This window comes from Ambystoma mexicanum, chromosome 2p (assembly GCF_040938575.1).
Source record: "Ambystoma mexicanum isolate Mex_15411 chromosome 2p, UKY_AmexF1_1, whole genome shotgun sequence".
In the NCBI taxonomy this organism is placed as follows: Eukaryota; Metazoa; Chordata; class Amphibia; order Caudata; family Ambystomatidae; genus Ambystoma; species Ambystoma mexicanum.
The window spans coordinates 1342997292-1343019542 of NC_090923.1; the positions used below are offsets into that span (position 1 = coordinate 1342997292).

At 48.3% G+C, this 22251-nt stretch overlaps 1 protein-coding gene across 2 annotated transcripts in view; it reads right to left on the reverse strand.

The window, feature by feature from the left end:
* LLGL1 (LLGL scribble cell polarity complex component 1) overlaps nt 1–22251 on the reverse strand; it is a 557504-nt gene that overhangs the window by 63542 nt on the left and 471711 nt on the right. For both annotated transcript variants that reach the window (XM_069645702.1, XM_069645701.1), the window contains exon 17: nt 18417–18700. In XM_069645702.1, the coding sequence (XP_069501803.1) occupies nt 18417–18700 (284 nt within the window). The remainder of the gene's footprint in view (nt 1–18416; nt 18701–22251) is intronic.

Consider the following 22251-nt stretch of genomic DNA (forward strand, 5'->3'; position numbering starts at 1 on the left):
ACTCACATGCCCCAAACTGGATGCAAGGAAAATGACAAGAAGCAGGTAAGAACCCAAAAGCCACAAGAGGAGTTTCAGGTAAAAAATAATGTCCCCCAAAGTAGTCAAGGAGACAGTAAATCAAGAAATCCATGTGTATAGGGAAAAGATCAGCCAATGTTCTCCAGCACAGGTGTGGACCCAGTGGCAAAACACTCCATTGTGGACCCAAACACCTCAAGAAGCAGGTTTTGGAAATAAAAACCCAAGGAGAAGACGCACCATAGTAGATTCCAACCAAATGATAGTCAATGAGGACATGTGGTTGAGACCCCCCTGCAAGTGGCTTTGCCCAGACCATGTGGACGCCTTAGGGTAATTATTATGACTAATCTCAGCCCAACTGCCAGAGGCAAGTATGGTGATGGTTCCTGAAAGAAATGAAAGGACTGTTCCAGGATTTCAAAACCACCTGGTGAGAACACTTTTCCAGGGCTCGTTTACAGGATCTGAACATCTAAGGACTTGAGTCATGGACCAACGACAACCTGGGCGATTGAAAAGAACAAACGCCTTTCCTAGATTGGGATTCCCAAGACAAAAGCTATGGTGAGGACGACTCCGAAAAGGTGGGAGAATCTGGCCAAGCAAATTCCACCAGCTCAAACAAAGAAATGCAGCCTAGCCTTACAAAACAGTCTCATGAAGACTAATATGGTGGGGGTCAGGGGATTGGGGGGGGGGTTGGTTGCAGAATGGTGCTGAAGAGCATATTATGTTGGGTGTATGGCATCTCATTATCCGTCAGATGGCAGTGACCAACTCCAAGGCCTGACAACTATAGTGGTAGAAGGGTAAGCTGGCAATGAAACAACTTGGAGAATGTTCAAGCATGAACAAGAGGAGTGAGCAGGCCTGAGGAAGTCCAGGAAGGAAGTCTAGCAACTGAAAACGGTAACTGGAGATCTGCATAGGACAGGTAGCCCCAGCTAGTCTGGCCAGATCCGGTCCTACAAATGCAACAATGGTGTACTCTGAGGAACAAAAGTGCTTTTACTCTCAAGAACGTTCGTTTACTGAATTCAACTGACCTGCACTGCAAGCTGAGACGGGGCTCTTGCAGGTGCAGGCACTCGCACGCTGATCTGAGGAGGCGGGGCCTGCGCTAATCACGTGACCCATCACGTGACACATACCAGCTTTAAATCGCACTGCCATCCGCCCGTGCAGCGGTATGCCCACTGGAGACAAGCCCGCTGGCAGGTGTGCGGCTGTTTGGCGCTGCGGGGCGCCTGCACTCTGGTGTACACAGTAAGAAGAGACATCTGATGACAATGATTAGTTCTATATAAGCTATCATCTACAGATTATTTTTCCTCCTTCGTAAGCTTCTAGCTAACTGAGCCAGCTAACGGCTGGAGACTGCATGGCGAGACCCTTTGAGCCTAGTCTTTTCTTGGCTATATATTTAATGACGTTTTTATAGTGTTTCCTCAGTTTTGAATTTAAGAAATTCGTTGCACTGTGGGTGCATTAGCTTAGTCAGAAAGCTTTGCTCAAGCACTACGGGGTCAAGGTGTTATATTTTCTAGTTATTAATTGCTGTAAGCAATGTTTTGATATTTGGTTGAGGATCCAAAGCTGCATTTGTAATTTATAAAAAAAAAAAAAAAAAAATGTCAGAACTCTGTTGAAGGTCATACAAATTTTAACTGAATTCTTTCCCAGCCATTTTATATATAGTTCTTTTCTTTCTCTTTTTCCCTTCTTATTTTTAAGAGGTTGCGAGTCCTGCTCTCTTCTGTTCTATCCAAAGGGAGTATTCCTTTACAATTAATTCACTTAATTATGCCTGCACTGAGAAGCGGGTTTGAAACTGTTGAGTCAAGAGACTAAGATAGTGGAAGACCAATTGGGTTCTCCGATATATTGTGAGGCGCACATTAATACAGATCACATGGAAAATATGGCTGCCCCAAATGTATCTGTTGAAAACAACAATGGAAATGTTAACGATAGATCTGAAGGGAGCTTGAAGGGATATCCTACTACTGATCCCGCAACCTTGGAGGTTGAAGCTCCTACTAAGGGAATTTTAGACATATTAGATACAGAGGCTTCCGGGGCTCATATGGATAAGTTTGATTCTAGGCAGGAACTTCCTGATGAAAAATGTCTTCAACAAAGTTTAATGGGTATTAAAAGGGTGGTCCGTTATCATGCCTCCACTCCTCTTCAGAAGATGATTATAAAGGGAAGAATGCAAGCTGAGGCCATTCAAGGCCCAGATTCATTAACATTAAATATGGTGGGAAATAATAAGGGAAAATACCCGTTTGGAACTAAGCAGTCCACTCATATCTCGCCAGCAATATTTATTTTTGGAAAGGATAATCAGGATAAGAGGCAGTGTTCTTTCGATTCCACCCAGTTTGGGAAGCCTGCTGGTTGGGGAGGACATTTCAAAGGGACCCCTATTTGTTCCAAGCATGATCTTAATCAACCCATTGGGGAGAGTGATATGGATGGCTCCTTTCTTATGGCAGATGCTACGGGTGATTTGCTAAAAGAAAGTTTTGATTTAGAGATACCAGTAGGTAGACAAGCATCTAAAGATAAGGGGGCGAGGAGCTTATCAGAGGGTGCGCCGAGTGGTACACTCACAATTTAGAAATACTTCTATGATGGGGAAACAACAAGAGGGTAGGCAACAAACACCTATTAGACCAGTTTTAGAGATACCCAAAATACCTCACACATAGGAAAATAGCTTATACTCAAACAGATAAGGAAGGGCACGTGCGACCTAAAAAAGTCAGGGGGACTTCAAGTTCCTCTCGCAACCAAATTACTGCCAGAATGTCAAAGAATTAAATGGCCAACACCTGATTCATTTTGTATTCATCATAACGGTTATATGGTTTACACAAAATCTTGCACTGATAAAAACGTACAGATTAAAACAATTTCTACAATAGCCACCTTGAAAGCAAACACAAAAATGGGTCAACCATTCATCAGTCATTACCAGAAAATGTCCGTTTTGAGCCTCCAGATATTAAAAACAAAAAGGCTTAAAATACTCAAATCATCCAGTTGAGCACAGGAAACGCGTGCTTCAAAGTTTCCATAAAACGGCCGTCATTGCAAAAACAGGGTTCAATATTGGGTCTTCGAATGTGCACACAATATTTTCTTAGTTAATTTTAAGTTTAACCTAAAACACATTCTTTTTCTGGCTGTTCTCATTTTAAGAAACTGATGCTATATTGGTGTAAACAAGTACTGGGGAGGTGGAACATATTGCAAAACTAAGTTCATATGTGAATGATTATTCCCATACTGATATTTATTTCTCCATCTGCTTTATTCAAATATGTATCCGCAAGGTGCAACCTCTTCATGAAATGCTTGCATGCACACCCATGAAGGATGAAATATTAGCAACAATTAGAACTTCCTGCCATTTTCACATTAAAGCATTTTCACTTTAGCGTTAGAATGAGAGTCAAAACTACTACATAATTAGGACACCGTCCTGTTTCAATGCAAATTTTGTCATAAGAACTAGTACTGTTGAACCTTGTGGCAAACCCAGACGGTACCTTAAAATATGGCCAGCCTACTTCCAAGGTTTGAATCACATCAATCCCTTACAGCTTATTGGGCATTATCTCAATCATATACAGCAATATCACTGGTTGCCATGAAAATCCCCATTTTGATCCAATTATTTTAAACCTAATAACTGGTCTCAATTTGCTAAAATTACAATCACTAACTTTCGTGGGTACATTTTTTAAACTTGGTTAATTTCCTCCTGAAGCAACATTTTTTAAGTACCAAGTAAATGTGAATCTCATAACCATAACATGTTTTTTTTTTTCTAAATTCACCAGATTTACTTCCACAGATATACCAAGGCTATGCCGGAAGTCAATTTGGGTCCTAGCCAATAAAAGAAGATAGCCAGCACAGGCGAGACATGGAATAGGAGCTAGTCCTAAAATTGGAGAGAAGTGTCCAACCTTAATAAATGCAGTGTCCAAATCTGCTAAAAGGCTAGGGCCTAACAATACAACCAAGTCTGAGCCTACAGTGCATAGCAACTTCCCTAGACAGGGCTGCCTCCACATTCAACCTCATCTAGACTACTGTGTTTGAATGCAACTAGAATGGCTTCAATGAACCCTATGGAATGGCATATCTCTTTGCTATTATGGTCGTTGATTAGCTTCAGCTAAGCAGATTTCAGACTGTCTAATCTTGACATAGCATTTGACCTCAATGAATAAAAAAAACTGTTCAAACTTATCACCATTCCATTTTGAAAACCTATGTATAACAGATAGAATGTCAGAAGGCCATTATTAAATTCTTTCAGGATCTACGAAGAAAATGCCTTCCAAGTTACATCTAGTAAGACAAATTATATGAGCCCTTTTAAAAATGTTTTTTTTTTTAAAAAGTCAAAAAAAAAAAATCTGGATAATATAGGCTTTAGCTCGAGAGGATTGAAACAGATGCAAGACTTTGTCCAGCAATTAGGACAGATTTCAAAACCAAATTAGGCCGGAGCCCTGGAATGCTTTCATTTCATTGGGCTTCATTACAAGTGTACCGGTCCGGAAACAAGGGTGCCAGTAAGCAAATTCCAAGTCTGCCTGCCTGAATCACTGTGCCCGAAAGGTCTGACCCTGCCGGGGACAGCAGCCACGGTAGGCAGACTTGTCACAGGAGCACCCGCACTGTTGCCAACTCCCTACTCACATAGTCCTGTAGGACTATGGGAATGGGGATTAACAAATGTACCGGCGCCTGACTTCCCGGCCGCCGGACTTGTAATAGCCCGTGGCACCAGGAAGTCAGGCACCAGTAAATTATTACGGGTCTGTTGGCAACCCGCCGGTAGCACCGGCAGGGTTCCCGTCGGACCCGTAATGAGGCCCACTATCTCTAACTTCCAGTACAGAAAGTTACTTATCACAGGTAACCCATTCCTTTTATTGTACCATTGTTCTCCTGAGCATTATTTATGGTTAAAACTAGCCCAGCACTCCTCAGAAATTGGCATTTGCTGGATTATGTGGGAAACTACTTCCTTTTTATGGAACAATTACCAAAATATATGTCTTGAGACGAAACCGCTCGAAGCATGTGCTGGCTTTAGTTTATTTCTATGAACCAGTTTTATAGTCTTGCTACAGTGGTGGGCTTAATCATTTGAGCAGATCTTCAAACAGATCCCTAGTATGATTGAGACATCTCAGATTATATCCAAGTTTTACTTTCTGCTACACAATCCATAAATCAGTATACATGGGAGTCTGAATACTAATCAAAGTTCAAGATTCCTTGTAAGCAGGGAATTGGGACATCCAAGGGGTAATGCTTTCTGAAAACTTTTCAGAATAAAGTTGATTTACAATAACTACTAGAGTTAAGAGGCTTAAAATTAAATTTTATAAGTGTGGACATATGGTGCAAATTCTTTGGTGACCACTCAATTCTGTTCTTACCATTATTACAATTGAGCCCATTGTGGCAGTGGGAACCACAGCTACATGGGATTTACAAAGAATGATATGGTCAGGCAGAGTTGATCCCCCATGTAGGAACATACAAAACCCTAGTCGCTTTGTAAAACTAGAACGACTGGAAAGTATAAGGAACAAGTTACTTACCTGTAACTGTTGTTCTCCAGCATGGGTCTGGCATGGATTCACATGCTCATGAATATTCCCAGTCGTCAGGCTGGGAATCCTCGGTAAAGAAAAAACCAGTATCAGTTTCATTTCTGATCTGTCTTTCGTAGTAATAACCAATCACTGATCTCTGTGTCATACTGACCACAGCCAATGACTGCCCTCTACCTAAGCACCGCCTCTGGCAGCCATCTTCAGATTTGGAAGCACGTGAAGTGGCAGTATGACCAAGTGAAGAGCCGCAGAGGGGTAGGCGGGAGGGTTCGCATGTGAATCCATGCCAGACCCATGCTGGAGAACAACAGTTACAGGTAAGTAACTTGTTCCTTCTCCAGCATGGGGTCTGGCATGGATTCACATGCTCATGAATAAAGAATACATAGCAGTACACACATGCACAACCACGGGAGGTGGCAAAGGCTCAACATTAAGCATTACATCAAACTCAACATTAAGCATCTTACCTCCTCACCAGGCTCACCTCAGGCGAACAGGTTGCGCAGCACTGCTTGGCCGACCCTGGACTCCTCCCTGGAATCCCGGTCGACGCAGTAGAATTTCGTGAAGGTGTGCGTCGACCTCCACGTAGCAGCCCTGCATATGTCCAGCAGGGGCACACCAGATAGGAACGCCGTGGTAGCTGCGATCGCTCTGGTGGAATGGACTCTCGGACGGCCAGGCAGCGGTCGGTTTGCCAACCGGTGACAGTACATGATACAGCCGGAGAGCCATCTGGAAATGGAAGCCTTCGAGAGAGCCTTCCCCTGATTGACAGGTCCAAAGTTCACAAAGAGTTGTGACGTCTTCCGAAAACACTTCGTGCGGTCCACGTAGAACTTTAGCGCTCTAGCCACATCCAGCGAGTGCAAAGTCCTCTCAGCCGGCGACGAAGGCGACGGGAAGAACACAGGCAACACCAAGGGTTCGTTGAGATGGAAGTTCGACGGTACCTTGGGCATGAAGGAGGGGTGCGTCCTGAGCACTACCCTCGTTGCGTGAAAAGTCAAGTACGGGGCCTTGCAGGAAAGGGCCTGGATCTCTCCCACTCGTCGTGCGGAGGTGATGGCCACAAGAAACGCTGTTTTCCACGACAGGAATTTCAACGGAGCTGAGTGCAGAGGCTCGAACGGAGGTCCCATGAGCTTGGTCAGCACCACGTTGAGCTCCCACGCCGGGGCCGGAGCCTTCACTGGCGGGAACGATCTGAACAGTCCCTTCATGAACTCTTTCACCAGACGATGAGACCACAAGGACGTCCGCCCCGTGGTTCTGGTGTATCGGGAGATCGCAGCAAGATGAATCTTGATGGACGCGTGTGCCAGTCCAGCTTTGGCCAGCGTCAGCAGGTATGGCAGTACTTGGGGGGCCGTAATCCGTAGAGGGTTAATCTTCTGTGCGCGGCACCAGACAGAGAACCTCTTCCATTTGTGTCCGTAGCATTTAAGAGTCGAGGATGCCCTGGCCTTTGCAAGAACCTCTCTGCAGTCGGCCGGTATGTCGTATCCTCCAAACTCTAGCGCTGCAGGAGCCAGGCCTGCAAGTTCAGCGATTTCGGGTCGTGGTGGAGGATGGCGCCCTCTTCCCTGGAGAGTAGATCCGCGTCCACCGGCAGCTTGATTGGCGGGTACGCTGACAAGTCCAGACGGTCCGGGAACCATATCTGCCTCGGCCACGCAGGTGCGACGAGGATCATCCTGCACCGTGACCTCTTGAGCTGGTTGACGAGCCGGATTAGCAGTGGCAAAGGAGGGAACGCGTAGAGGAACAGGCCCTCTCAGGGGAACGAGAAAGCATCGCCCATGCTCCTCGCCTGGGGAAACCTGCTGGCGAACCTCCGGCACTTGGAGTTCGTCGCCGTCGCGAACAGGTCGATCTGGGGTGTGCCCCACCGTCGGAAGAGGCGGTCCACTAGATCCTGCCGTAGCTCCCACTCGTGGCACGAGCGCAGCTCCCTGCTGAGTGAGTCGGCAATGGTGTTTTTTATCCCTGCCAGATGAAACGGCACCAGAAATATCCTTTGGGCGACGGCCCAATGCCACAGGTCCTGCGCCTCCTTGGACAGTGCTGGGGACCTGGTTCCGCCCGGTTTCCTGATGTAAAACATGGTGGTGGTGTTGTCGGTGAAGATCCTCACCACCTTGCCCTTGAGGGACGGAAGGAAGGACCCGAGGGCCCAAAACACTGCACGGAGCTCCAGGACGTTGATATGTAGGGATTTCTCCGTCAGGAGCCAAAGGCCTCTTGCGTGCAGATTTTCGGTGTGCGCTCCCCACCCTTCCAGGGAGGCATCCGTGGTCACTGTCTCCTGGTGGGCTGGGGTCTGGAAGTCCATGCCCGCCGTCAGATGCGCGCGGGTGCCCCACCACCGGATCGCCCGTCGTAAACTCTCGTCGAGTGTGATCCTTTCCTCGAAGCTGCCCGTCGTTTGGATCCAGCGCGCGTCCAGGAACTCCTGCAACGGGCGCATCCGGAGCCTGCACATGGGAATGAGGTAGATGCAGGAAGACATCATTCCGAGGAGGGACTTGGTGGACCTCACCTTGGCCGCGTCGGCCACCAACATCCGCTGCACCTTGCCCAGGATGGTCCTGGTCCTCTCCTCCGACGGGGAGGCCAGAAGGGACACTGTGTTGAGCCTCGCTCCCAGAAACAGAGCGTCTTGCACCGGTACCAGGTGGGATTTGGCGTAGTTCACGGAGAATCCCAGGTCCGTGAGAAGTTGGACGGTCCTTGCCGTGTGAACCACGGCGAGCTCCTTCGTCTTGGCTCGGATGAGCCAGTCGTCCAGGTAGGGGTAGACGTGGACCCCCTCGCGGCGCAGCTGCGCCGCCACCGGTGCAAGGCACTTGGTGAATACCCTGGGTGCCGACCGTAGTCCGAAGGGGAGGGCTTTGAACTGGTAATGACGCCCTTGGACCACAAACCTGAGGAATTTTCGGTGCCCCCTTAGAATGGGAATATGGAAGTAGGCAAACTCCAAATCCAACGACGACAAAGTCTCCTTCCTCCAGCTGACCCAGGACGTGCTGGAGGGTGACCATCCGGAACTTCTGCGCCTTGATGAACTTATTCAGACGTCGCAGGTCCAGGATGGGGCGCCATCCTCCCGTCTTCTTCACGAGGAAGTATCTCGAGTAAACTCCGGAGCCCCGAAGCCTCTTTGGGACGAGTTCGATGGCGCCCTTCCTGAGCATCGCTTTTACCTCCAGGAGAAGTTGAGGGACGTGAAGTTCTTTCCTGGCCACGGGGGGGGGGACGCGCGGACACCGTCTCTGGAACTCGAGCGCGTGGCCCCGGGCCAAGGCGTCCAGCACCCAACGGTCGGTGGAGATGGACTCCCACACGCTGACGAAGCTCGCCAGCCGGCCTCCCACCGGGGTGCTTTGGTGGGGGCCCGACCCCACGGCCGGTTCAATCCTGCTTCGAGGAGGCTATGCCGCCTTGACCTCCTTGGCGACGACGGCGGGGTCCGCCAGACTTGCCTCGTCCTCTGTAGGCCTCCTGAGACGACGAGCGGGCCGCTTGACGGTAGGTGGAGAAACCGCCGCCGGAACCTTTGGAGGCGCCCTTGCCTCCGCTGCTCCGAAAGGGCGTCCGTCGTTGCAGAACTCCCAGGGCCGGGGCCGTCTCAGTGTCCGCTTTAATGGCCTGAAGGGAATCGTCCACTGTTTTCCCAAACAGGTTGTTCCCATCGAAGGGCATGTCCAGGACTCTGGTCTGAACGTCTTGACGGAAGTCCATAGCCTTGAGCCATCCGCGCCGCCTAAGGCAAACGCCGTTGCCCAACTGGCGGAACCCAGTGTCGGCGATGTCCGTCGCAACGGTAATGGCGTGGTCAGAAGCCACCTCACCTTCCTGCAGGATCTCCAGGGCCTTTGTCCTCTTGTCGTCCGGTAGGAAGCCCAGCAGGGGAGCCAGTTTGTACCAGAGCTCCCTGTCGTAGCGGGCCACGATAGCCAAGGCGTTGGTCGCTTTAATCGCTGCCGACGAGATGACTCTGCGTCCCATAGCGTCCAATTTCTTTCCCTCACCGTCCGGTGGGGAAGTCGATGTGGAGGCCGCACCCCCCCCCCGCTTTCTTCCTGGCCGCCGCGGAGACGACGGAGTCCGGGGTAGGCTGCGCCCGGAGGCACAGGGGGGCCGTGTCCGGGACCCGGTACTTCTTCTCGTACCGGTCTCTTCTAGCTGGCGTCGTAGAAGGGTTCTTGAGGAGGGTGAGGCCCTCATCCCAAATGTCGTCCAATAGAGGCACTGAGAGGACCGTCTTCCTCTTGGCCTCGCGCCGCTGATAAAGGAAACCTTCCTTCTTCTCCTCAGGGCAGAGTTGGAAAAGCTCAGATGCCCTGGTGATCATGGAGTGGAACGATCCAATCTCGTCGGGCGGAGAAGCCCTGGTGGGAGGCGACGACGGTACATCCTCGTCGTATACCTCGTCGTCCGTACCCGTCGCTGCCGTGTCAGTCCCCGTATCATCCCCTCGGGTGGACGGGGAGGAGGGCTGGACGGGGCGCGACGGCTGAAAAGGAGGTGGAGGGTGGATCCTTCTTTTCTTAGTAGGGGGAACACCAGAAGGTCCCGGTTCTGGGTCCCCAGACGGGAGAGGTTCCTCCGTCGGCAACGGTAGTCTCGTCCTTATCTCTGAGCATAAGGACTGTATAGCCAACAAAATGGCCGCCGAGTTATCTTGCGGCGCTGGCAGAGGGGAATCCGACGGGCGAACAGGGGCCCCGTCGGTACCCTCGGCGATGTCGTCGTCACCTGCGTCGGGATCCATCCCGACGGGTCGGTCTTCTTCCACGCAGAGGCCGTGGCTTAAGACCTCGACCAGTTCCTCCTCCGAGGTTGAGGCCGAATCTACGAAGACGCCCTGCCCCCCCTTTCTCTTCCCCTCGGGGGATTTCACGGGGGTCCTATCGATGGGCACAAAAGAGGACTCCCTCCGAGGTGGTAGGGAGACTCTGAGCCCCGAGGTCGCCACCACTGGTGTAGCCTGCACAGGCTGAGCCAGGGCCGCCGCGACAGTTTCGATAGAGGGCTTGGCCGGATGGATTAAGGCCTTCACCACCTTAGGTGCGCTCACCGCCTTATCCTTGAGGGGGGGGGACACCGCCTCGCTCCCCCTCCACCTTCGAGCTCGACCGGGGCCTCTCCAGGAGCTTTGCCGGGTGCTCGGCCTTCCTCTTACCCGACCCAGAGCGTTGGCTCGTGGTTGATGGTGCCGGGGAGGGTGCGCCCTGCCTGGCGCCCGTAGAGCCCGACCGTTCTGCGCTCCCGGTGCCAGCGGACTCGCGGTGCTTGGCCTTATGTTGGACCCCCGTCGCCGGGGCGTCCGCTCGGATTTCTTCTTCTCGCCGGACGGGCTCTTCCCTTCTAGCCAGTTGGCGAGACGTTGATGGCGGTCCTTCATGGTCCGCTCCGACATGTTGCCGCAAAACGCACAGTCCTTCTCCACGTGCGTCTTGTCCTCATGTAGGCAGTAGCGACAAAAAGAGTGTTCGTCCTCCTTGAAGACATTCTGCAGCTGGCATCCAGGGCAGACCCTGAACAGCTTTCCGGGCGTCGAGCTTCCCTTCTCCTGGGCCATGACCGGGCCTGAGAAACTTCTGGAGTCCTCCAAAAGCGTAGCTCGACGAAATCTTCACCCTTGAGGGGCGCAGATGAATCCGACACGGGTCCCCGTTGATCGGATAGAGAGTCGGTGGAGCTTGAGGCTCTTTTGACCGAAAAAAAGAAGTTTTTTGAGAAAAAACGTGAAAAAATAGCACTAACGCTCGAGAGCAATAGCACGAGGATCCCAACACATGAACGTGCGGTAAAAATCTGAAGATGGCTGCCAGAGGCGGGGCTTAGGTAGAGGGCAGTCATTGGCTGTGGTCAGTATGACACAGAGATCAGTGATTGGTTATTACTACGAAAGACAGATCAGAAACGAAACTGATACTGGTTTTTTCTTTACCGAGGATTCCCAGCCTGACGACGGGGAATATTCATGAGCATGTGAATCCATGCCAGACCCCATGCTGGAGAATACAAGGTATATTTAAACACCTTGGTGCTAGAACCAAAAGCGTGACCCCATCACCTTGTATAAGTTTATTTAGCAACAGCAATTTCCAATCGAAAAGTTTTCCGCCCATTGGTGGCCTCAAGCATTAAACTGCCGATTGGCAGGAAGGACTTTCTTTAAAATAAAAAAATCCCCATTGAAATCTGTAGGAAAAAAGGTCAGGAGACTGCATTAACGACACTATCCATGGGAGGAACAAACTCCCCGTTTTAAAAAGGTTTTCTACATGTCTGCTCAGGAGTTCACTCCTATCCTAGTCATAAGGAAAATCATTACCCAGTACCAGTTAACTTTTACAGGTCGAAGACACATTCCATGTAGTTAATGTAATACACCCAAGGATTACACACAAACTTTTTTTTGCACTAACAAAAAAGTTGGCTCTTCCAACCATACCTCCTGTAGGTAATGTTGATTAGTCTAAAATTATTTGAAACTTGCTGATTTAAGAAACCATGAAAACCCTGTGCGTTCCAAGATATTAAGGATCACACTGATTAAAATATCAGGGTCCATCAGGCTGGACTGCTGTAATGCTGATGGCAAAGAAGACAATCTATTAATGTTAAATCTGTTAGATTTGGGTCAAAATTACCAGAACCCTAATAGTGCACTACTAGACAGTCTCAGATGCCTAATGACCATCAATGGTAGAATTAATATCAATTTCAGGATATAGATTCTTCACTTGTATATGTACAGAATATACACAATAAACAACTCCACCAATAAAATAGTGTTGGTGATGAATCTAGGGTGTTCGTCTATTCTCCCCAGTGGGGAGCGACCCCATGTGAGGATAGGGAGGTGAGCCTCCTTGCAAGACCCTCCCTAGGGGTCGCAGAAAATGGGACCTCACTGGGAGGGACTCCCCTCTAGGGAACAATGACTCCAATTCACACGAGTATCTCCCTGATTAAGCAAAACTGTCTGCATACATGGGATGACCTTTAAATACCAATAATCTGGTTTCCCTTCTATTGGCATTTGAAGACAAATGTAACAATGCTTGGACCTCAAAACAACCTGTAAAAGGGACAAGCAAATCATGGAGGCGAAGAGAGAAGCATATGTAGGGCAAGCCCTCTAACGTATGCACGCATATGAGAGGCAGAGGAGCGATACCGAGGAGCCAGAGGCAACCTGAGCGAAGGAGAACGCTGAAGAGAAATGCTGGAGACCTGGCGTAACATACAGCGGATCAACTGCTGGGCAGATGGGGTCCAGGAGAATGTCCAGAAGGGTGAGGTGACCATGAGAAGATCGTGGTGGGTTGGGAACACGCCCAACAACGCCGAGACCTATAGCAGATGGAGGAACGAGTACTCCATCGGCCAAAGTGTGTCGACCGCCGCGAGTTAACAGAACAAGCAAGAGCCTGCGAGAGAGGCGAGGAGCCAGCGGCGATGAGCAGCAGATACGTTCCAGCGCCGAGCCTGCAGAATCAACCCACGATGACGGAAGGTACCAGGGTGACTAATAAGGGAGGAGGCCACAGGGACTGCATGAACGCTACTGAGTGTCCATACCTTTATCCTCATGTGCCCAATGCAAAAGCTTACTCCAAATATTTGATAAACCTGGACATATGAACTGGTTTGATTGTCTATCTGTTCTTTCTGATGAATTTGAATATAAAAGTGCTTAACTGTGAAAGCCTGCAGTGGTTACTATTGTGTCTAGTTCTTTTTTGTGGTTGGCACCTTGAGGTAAAATCACATCTAGAATGAAATGCACAGTACAAGGTCTGCAGATGTCTAGCTAAGATCCTATGGTATAAAACAATGGCAGAAAAAGAAGAATTCAGTACTCCCTTAGTGCTACAACAGCCACTGATCGATACCGCTGTAAAAGGAAAAAGCTAGATAAAGTGGACATAGTGAGAGATTTTGGATTATGTGGAAGCTCGGGTTGTGTGAGAAGTATACTGTTCCACGATCTGAACACACCTGACCACTTTACAGCATTTCAGCAGATCACATAAGAATGTCCCCCGCCTCTACCTGCGGGGGTTAGGGGGGGAAGACAACCACAATAGCCACAGACCTCCACGGATGGTCAGAATGGTCAAGACACACAGGACACAAAACAGGGCCATGATCCATTAGTGTTCTGGCATGGCCCAGCCTGGTCCTCTCCTCTCGTTCCAGAGTCTGCGCCTGTTTTCACTGCAAGATCAAAATCCAAGAAAGGAGAGGATCGGACCACACTACATCCACTCAACACAAGCAACTGTCATGCTGCACCAAGTCACAGGCCCCGTTGGTCACTTCTGACAGAGCTTTTTTGCACATAACCAGATGGGCTTCTAATAATGCCAATAAGCATGGTTGTGGAGCGAGCCAGTCTTTCCTAAGCAGCAGGACTTCCAGCAATGTTGATAGAGTTCAGCATTCCATCAGTACACAAGATGAGTAAGGGAGTCTGCTTTTATCCCCCTCGCAAGGCAGCAAATCATTCAAACAGGGGGGTGTTTAGCCAATGGCAGACCATTCCCCCAAGCATACCGGAGTCTGGAAAAGTCTCTCCCACGTGGAAATTAATCAAAACTAGCCCAGACAGGCATCTGCATATGCCAGTTAGAACTGGTCTTAGGGTGACTAAAGCCCCCAGTCCCTAAAGACATACAGATGCCCGCTTCCACTCACACAAGGACAAGGCATAGTCCCATTACGCCTCAGGTCTACAAGGAAAACAGGGCACCTACATTTTGTTGAAATGGGAGTCAAGAAAGGACCCAGCTGGATAAAATGGATTTCACCATGTGGAAACATTTTATACAGGCAAGAAAGCCAACACCAAGCTAAACACATTAACAGAGAAGGGGCATCTTTTGGGATACTGTGGGACACCACTGAAGTGCTGCTGACTTACAGTTATAAGGATTCCTAAGGCAAAGCACATAAAACAGTTGTACTTGGCAGGCTTTCAATAAGGCCTGGTTGGGAGCAAGAATAGTCCAGGGGGGGCTACCATGTGTGATAAAAAGTAGATTCTGTATCAGGCAGCAATGGTTCTGGTGGTACTAAGTTTCTGCAGGCCTGCACAATGAAAGACCCACGGGAGAAGTTGCTGCTCAGCTGTAGACCACAAACTGCTGAAGCTGTGGTATGGTGAAGCTGTGTTGTTCCGAGTCTCTACCAGGGATGCACATTGTGCCCTTAAGTTGCAGTTTAGGTAAGACTTGGGACTATTCAGAAAGAAAGTTCTTCACGGTTTGGCTTTTAGAATAGACAGGCCTTCAGCATGGTTTCTTATTGGTACTCTGGGTGTCTGGGACTCTTGTCTGTTTGCTATCTGGGGGGGGGGCAACCAGGCTTTCAGGAAACGGGGGATCCCTTGAGACGTGCACCCTACCCACCAGGGTTGGTAGCACTGGTTCCTTAGTTCCCTTTGGACACTGCATATTTTCAGAAACTAAGAACTACACCAGAGGTCATGTCTTGGCAAGAAGCAGAAAGTTTAGTCTTCGGTTCAGCTTCATCTCAGTTTATGAACCGTCTGGAAAAATGTCCTTTCCTACTACTGCTAGACTTGGACTAAGAAATATAGACTCCATTAGATGGGAAGATTCTGAGCAGAATGCACACACTGCTTCCAGTCACAGGGATGCAGTCTTTACCGTTCCTGTATCTGGCTAGATCTGCAGCCTGCAACTTCTGAGGCAAAAGCCATGACCATATAATTAACATCCATATTCGATTTGCTCACAGGAACGAAGTCCTGCTGTGACTCATTAAGGGATTAACAAGGAGTGTCCCCTGGAGCATCAATTGGGGTAGAGCAAGCCATTTCCCGCTAGTCACAAATAAGTAAATGTCTGCCACCAACCTATGGTGCCCACACAGCACCATGTGATGCAGAAAAATGGCCACCCAAGGGTTGAGACTCGGTTCAGGTCATGGATGTGTACTTTGTTGGAGGAAAAAAGAAATAGCAGAACATGTAAAAAACATAATTCAGGGCCCTTTACCAGGAGTAAGGTTAGGACTTTCAATCCCTGAGATTGGAGTTAGGCTAGAGTCAAAAGGCTCTGGCATTTCCCCCGCCCCCAAAAGTGATGAACTGAGCAGCTCCCACAGGGATCAGTGTATCGGACTCCGATAGATTGACAACTTGCTTCTAGTCAGAGGTCTGGAATTATCACATGTGATTAAGTTGTAACTGTGAGACTGGTGTCCACAGAGAACTGTGGCGAATTATGGGATTCAGTCACTTCTTCCCAAGGGGGAGCCTTTCCATTTGAGGCTAGGCCGCTATGCATTGCCCTCCCTAGGGATAGGGGCGGGCAGGCAGGTGTCACACCAGGAGAGACCCACCCCAATTGGGGACAAGGGCTACCGTTCCGCCAAGGAACTCACAATGTTTCTCACTTACAGGGTCGGACTGGCCTATAGGGCAATAGGCCCATGGCCGAACCAAAAACACAAAATGCTGGTGTGTGCCAGTTTTTTGGGGAAAAGTGGGCCACTTTTATAGCCAATGTGGGCCAGTTGATGAGTTACTTCACTATGCGGCTAGTAGCTTGACCAGTGTTGCTGAATAAATATTCGTTAAAATGCAAAATTTGCATCACATTTCATCCAGAAATTCCCCCTTGGGTAAACAGTCTGTCACAAAAGAAAGGTATTGCCATTTTCTACTGTGGGCCACTGTTTCATTGGTGGCCGAGACAATGTTATGGCCCAGTCCGACCCTGCTCACAACACACTAGGAACTACTAAACTTCAAAAACACCAAGAAGGACAAGCTACTATTGTTAATGTGCCATAAAACCAATGTTTCAATGTGAGGAAACAGGTTATTAGTACTAAAAGCAGAAGACTGATCGAGTGAGAGAACACTTGAGCACCAGAGACTGGTAATACTGACTATACAGCTCTGCTGGGGAAGGCCCAGTTACATGTCATAAAAAGAGAAGGAGGAGATCTATCCTTGAAAGAAGCCGAGAGTTTCAAGTCAGCATAGCAGAGTGAGCTGACAAACCAGGAATCGTTGTGTGCAGACCTGGCAGACAGCTGGAATAAAAAGGAGAGGCGAGGAAAGCTAGAAGCAGGAGAAACTGGGGAAAGGGAACCCCAAGGAAGAGACCAAACCATGATTGGTGGCTTGACTGTGTCACAGTGTACTGTCCAGTCCAGCAACGACACCAAGACCTCCGCTTCACGGAACGGATGCAGAGGGTGAATGCAAACCGGAGAGAAGAATGAAGCAAACCTGAAAGAGGAAAGTTTCCAATCCTGCAGACAGGCTCAGTGATGTAAACCCCAAGGAAAGCAGGTAAGAACAGGCAGGGATAATGAACATAATCAGTTTATAAATCATACTCATCCCAGTAATACTGAAGCGTGGAAGGAAAGTGATACTTGTCCCAGTAATAGTGACGAGTCGAAGTCAAGTGAGAATCATTACTGGCACGATCATACTATTCCCATTGATAGTAGAGTGGAAGCCAATCATGAATTATTACTGGGAGAATCATGCTTGCCCCAGTAAAAGTGCAGAGAGGAAGTAAAGTGAGGACTATTACAGGAACCTTCATACTAATCCCAGTAATAGAGTGCAAAGAAAGCAAGAAGTCTTTTGAAAGTGTTGCAAACCGGCAAACCCATGGAAGAGTGGACACTTGGTCAAGGAAGAGCAATAGGATACTAAGTCGAGAGAAGGAACGTCAGAAGGGAAAAGCAAGGTGTCAAGGACACGATCGAAAAGCTGAAGAATCCTTCTAGACTAGGTAGGGAATTCCCTGGTAGAGTAGGCTTAGTTAAATTTGTATTGCATTTCTTTGTTAAAATAAAATGTTAAAGACTGAACAATAACCCCTCACACTGCCTAACACAAACTAACTAGAATTCGCATCAGTCGATGAGTCTAAAAAGGAATAATTGTCCTCTGTCCTAGTCTAATCTCCTCTGTCCCTACCACTATTCAGAAAGAACTAAGGGACAGGACAATGACTCCCATCTCCTGTGTTCTGCATTTTCGGCAAAGTCACTTTATTAGTGGATTCTTCTATAGTTCTTAGCAATCAAATGCAATCAAAACCTAACTAAACCTACTCTACCAGGGAATTCCCTACCTAGTCTAGAATGGAGTGGTAAATGGTATGCAGGCATGTGAGGTGGGTGTGGGAACGGGGGTGGGGGTGCTGAGTGGTAGTCGGAATGGCAGGAGTGTCCAATGAATGACAGTGGGGAGTGGGGTGCAGAGTGAATATGGTATTGAGTACCCTGGAGAGTCAGCAGTTGGGGTGAGGTGGCGGGGAGCAACATAATGTTTGCAACTCTACTTACCAAGGTCTAAGAGCAATGGAACACTATACAGAACGCTGGGAGGGTTGAAGTTGTTTCCACCTGCAAGTGTTGGCACTCTCAATAGGGCCAACAACTAGAGAACCTCACTCAAATCCATGGGGCATTGTAAAAGAGCAGACTGTACAAGGATATCAGCCTAGACAACTGCATCTAAAAATACAGGTCACATTAAAAGACAAAGGTGGCATGCATTATCCATTACAATAAAATTAGTAAGTTCTGCTCTACTGTCCCAACTGCATCCCCACTCAAATATAACATACTTTCAGGAATGCACGACAAATTGGTCTTGGCAAACAAGTCAGAAATTAGATTCATCATAGACCTGGCACCTACAAAAAGTAAAATTACCTTGAACTGCTCCTCGGAAGCAATGAGTACAGAGTGACTTCCTTGCATATCTGGGGCCTTCGCCAGATCACGGGACACTTCATACGGCTCTGGGAGAGGGTTTCCTCGTCCGTCTAACACTGCAATAGACACCACAGGTGCCCTGTGCATTAGCTGGATTTCCTTTCCCAGCACCGCTTCCACCGACCGCTCTGAGAACTTCTCCTGAGATGGTACCTCCAAGGCATAGGCAAACACAGAGCCAGAATTGGTTCCCGCCCACATTGTGGGCCCGTGATGGGCAGCTAGATGGGCGAAATGTAGGCGTTCAGTAAAATGTCAAAGCTGCAAAAAGCAATAAGCACCGCTCCTTATTGGTTTCCTTGGATTAGAACGTTCATTAATGCAATTAAATTGTAGCAAAACTAATCAGTTGAATGTTTAATCCTTAACGATTGTAGCATTGTCGTTTTTTCCACCTTCAGGGTACATAAACGTTTCAATATACTAGCAGAAAGCCCCAGAGAACATAGGTTTGATGCCTTGCCAAACGAGCCACCAAACGTTCAGTATTTGGTGCAAAGGCTATCAAATAAAGACCCTTAACGAAAAGCTAAGTTTTCAGCAGTATGGGGCTAGCACCAAAAATACTAGGTTTCAGGTAGTATCGTTATAGAGCAAACAGTCACCAGGTTAGGAAACTGTGCATGGTAATAGCCCTAACTGTTCAACCTACGAGTGACAACTATAGAGACCCCCAACACACTCCAAGTCCTGGGCAAATTCTGTTAAATGCTATGAAATGGAGAACAGTCACACACATTATTAAAACATGTCCTTCCTGATCAGGCACTACACAATGAGGCTCATTCGGTAGCCGGCTAAGAAACTCTGCTCCTTAACGCACAGAGCAAGACCGGAAGATTCAAACATTAAGCACTGGTAGTGAACAGGTGCTTGCATTTCAAGTATTACAACAAGTCCACTACCACATGAAACACTTTGAAGGGCTGTACCAGAGCAACAGAAACAGTAAGATAGTGCTAGAAATCACAAACCAGTGGATTACTGTGAAATTATCGAAAATAAAATACCTACTGTAAAATGACCGAATGTATTTTGGTTGATTTTTTTAATATTTCGGGGTGGTGGTGGGGGGGCAGAAACCCCCTCCATTCCCCTCACTTCCCCCTACCTTAACCTATACCCTTACCCCCCCCCCATTCCCCATCTATTTTTACTAAAAATCCCTAACAAATTCGACCCCAAAAAATTCTGTCATTTTGCAGTAGGCATTTTCGAATTTGAACATTTCTAAGACACCTAAAACGGTACCCTGTGCCTTTCTCGCATTTTTACGACATACCCATTCTCATTCCCAAAAGTGAGTAACACAAGACAGATGTGTGGTTAAGTTGCCAATGGTGGAAAGGAGCTGGTGTTAAGTACATTTTTCTAAAGTCCAACTGGTGTGGGACTTCATGAAACATACCTTGGTATTCGGGACCAAACTCTTAATATAGGCCTGTACTACACAAGTCGGTTATAGGCCTGTACTACACAAGTCGGTAGAGTGGCTGAGCAGCCAGGCTAATCTTAGGAGGGAGTTATGCAAGCTGTAGAGCAGTCCAATGAAATCAGTTCAGACAGGTAAACACGTACTCACTTAGTTCTATTAAAATATATTTATTTATATATACACACAAGGCACAAGCAACAAAAATGCAGCAACTACTAACAACATTCAATGTGAAATGGAATCAATTACTATAAGAAAAAATAATGCAGGAGAGTAACTTTTTCGATGCTTTACATACCCAACACAGTGACATCAATTAAGGTCAGTATCAGCACTTGGATATCTCACCTTTGCAAAATTGAGATATATTATATGATATTTTATTTGTATCACGCTCATACGACGAGGCAAGGGAGGGGAACAAGGGAGGACAAAACGATCTTACTAGACCCAGTGAAATTGAAAACTCGCAAGTGCAAAGGAGAGGGGAGATGTGGAAAGTGCTGAGCAAGGAATAAGACAAACTAATGGTAGTGCAGCCAACAGGGTGGCAAGTGCAAGGTTTAGACTGCAGACAAGGGGTATCGATAAGTTCAAATAAGGGGACTGTAGGGTTACAGAATACAGACCCAAGTGCAGGGGTTGCCGAGTGGCAGTGCAGGTGTGTGGCTGGGTGTGCAGGGACCTGGGCCCGAAATCAGAGGGTAGCCAGGTGCACAGCGCCAGAGCAGACAGAACAGCAGGGGAGAGTAAGAGCAAATACAGAAGCAAAGAGGAAGGTCTTGAGGTGCTTCCGGAACCGGAGAGGCTTCTCAAGTTTCAGAGTGGCAGTTCCAGAGGGAGGCCCCAGCGGAGGAGAGAGATCTACCCCCAACTCGTTGCTTGGAGAAGCGACTGACCCCGAGGGAGTTGGAGGAGCGAGGGCTCGAGTTGGAAGGTATTTAAGGAGTGAGAGTTGAAGGTATTTTGGACCCAGGCCCCAGAAGCCTTGTGGACAAGGCAAAATGTCTTGCATTTAATCCTTGCAGCAACTGGGAGCCAATGAAGAGATTCCAGGGCTGGAGAGATACGATTCCAGGGCTTGAGGCCAAGGACAAGTCTCGCAGTCGTGTTCTGGATGAGCTGCAGAGGGCAGAGAGTAGAGGCAGGGAGATTTAGAAAGAGGCTGTTACAATAGTCTAGTCTGGAGAGAACCAGAGCTCTGAGAAAGTAAGCTTCTGTGGGAAGCAGAGGAAAGGAAGAATACCTTTGAGGAGGTGCAGTTGGTAGTTTGATTTTTAAGGGACAGATGTGAGGAGAAAAGGAGTGTGTGGAGTCGGAGTTGAAACAGGGGTTCTTAGCATTGCAGTTGGGAGCAGGATGACGGCCAAGGGAGGCAGGACAGAGGGTGACAGGAAAGGAGGGTGCAGGTGTGCCGATGAAGAGACTCTCAGTCTTACTGGCATTAAGGCAGAGATCATTGGCGCACACCACTACTGGAGAGCAGACAGTCAGATGAGAGAAGGCAAAGAGGTGGCAGAGGGAAGCCTGAAAACGAGCAGAGTGTCATCCGCATAGCACTGGAAAGTTGGAGCAGAGAGGCAATGCGGTGGGCAAGGGGTGCCATGTATTGGTTGAAAAGCCAGGGAGGGAAGTTAGACCCCTGGGGAACACCACAGGTAGAGAATGAGATGGATGAAAGGCAGGACCCAAGTTGGACCTGGGAGGGTCAATCAGAGAGGAAAGAATTCAGCCAGGCCAGGGCTGTTCCTGATATACCCAGGTTATCACGGAGACTGTTGAGCAGGATGGCATGGTTGACCGTGTCAAAGGCAGAAGAGAGATTGAGTAGGCTGAGGACAGAGGGTATGTTAGAGTTCAGGTTGGAAAGGTCTTAACGGATGTTCACGAGAGCAGTTTCCATGCTTCTGGCCCCTCGAATGCCAGACTGATGGTCATGGAGACAACCAACAGAATCAGTGTGAAGATTAAGCTGGGAGATGGCCAGCTTTTCCAGGAGTTTGTCCAGATAGGGCGATACACAGCCGGGCAAGATGGAAAGGAAAGTTTCAATGTTAGGCAGAACACAACCAGCAACTGTAAATAATGAATACATTCTCTCAGAGGGGTATAGGCAGTCTATTTCCTAGCAAAAAAAGTGTTTACAATTAAAACCTATGGAGGAAACAGCATTGCTAAAGCCAATAGGATCAGAAGATTGGCCCGTCAGGAAATCAGGACAGCCGAAGTCAAATGGACCGTTCCAGTTCTGATGAAGATCTTCAGATGAAAAGTGAAACAGGCATTGGTTCTGAAAGAAGCACAGGAGCTCAAGGGGAGCCTACCCGATAATGCACA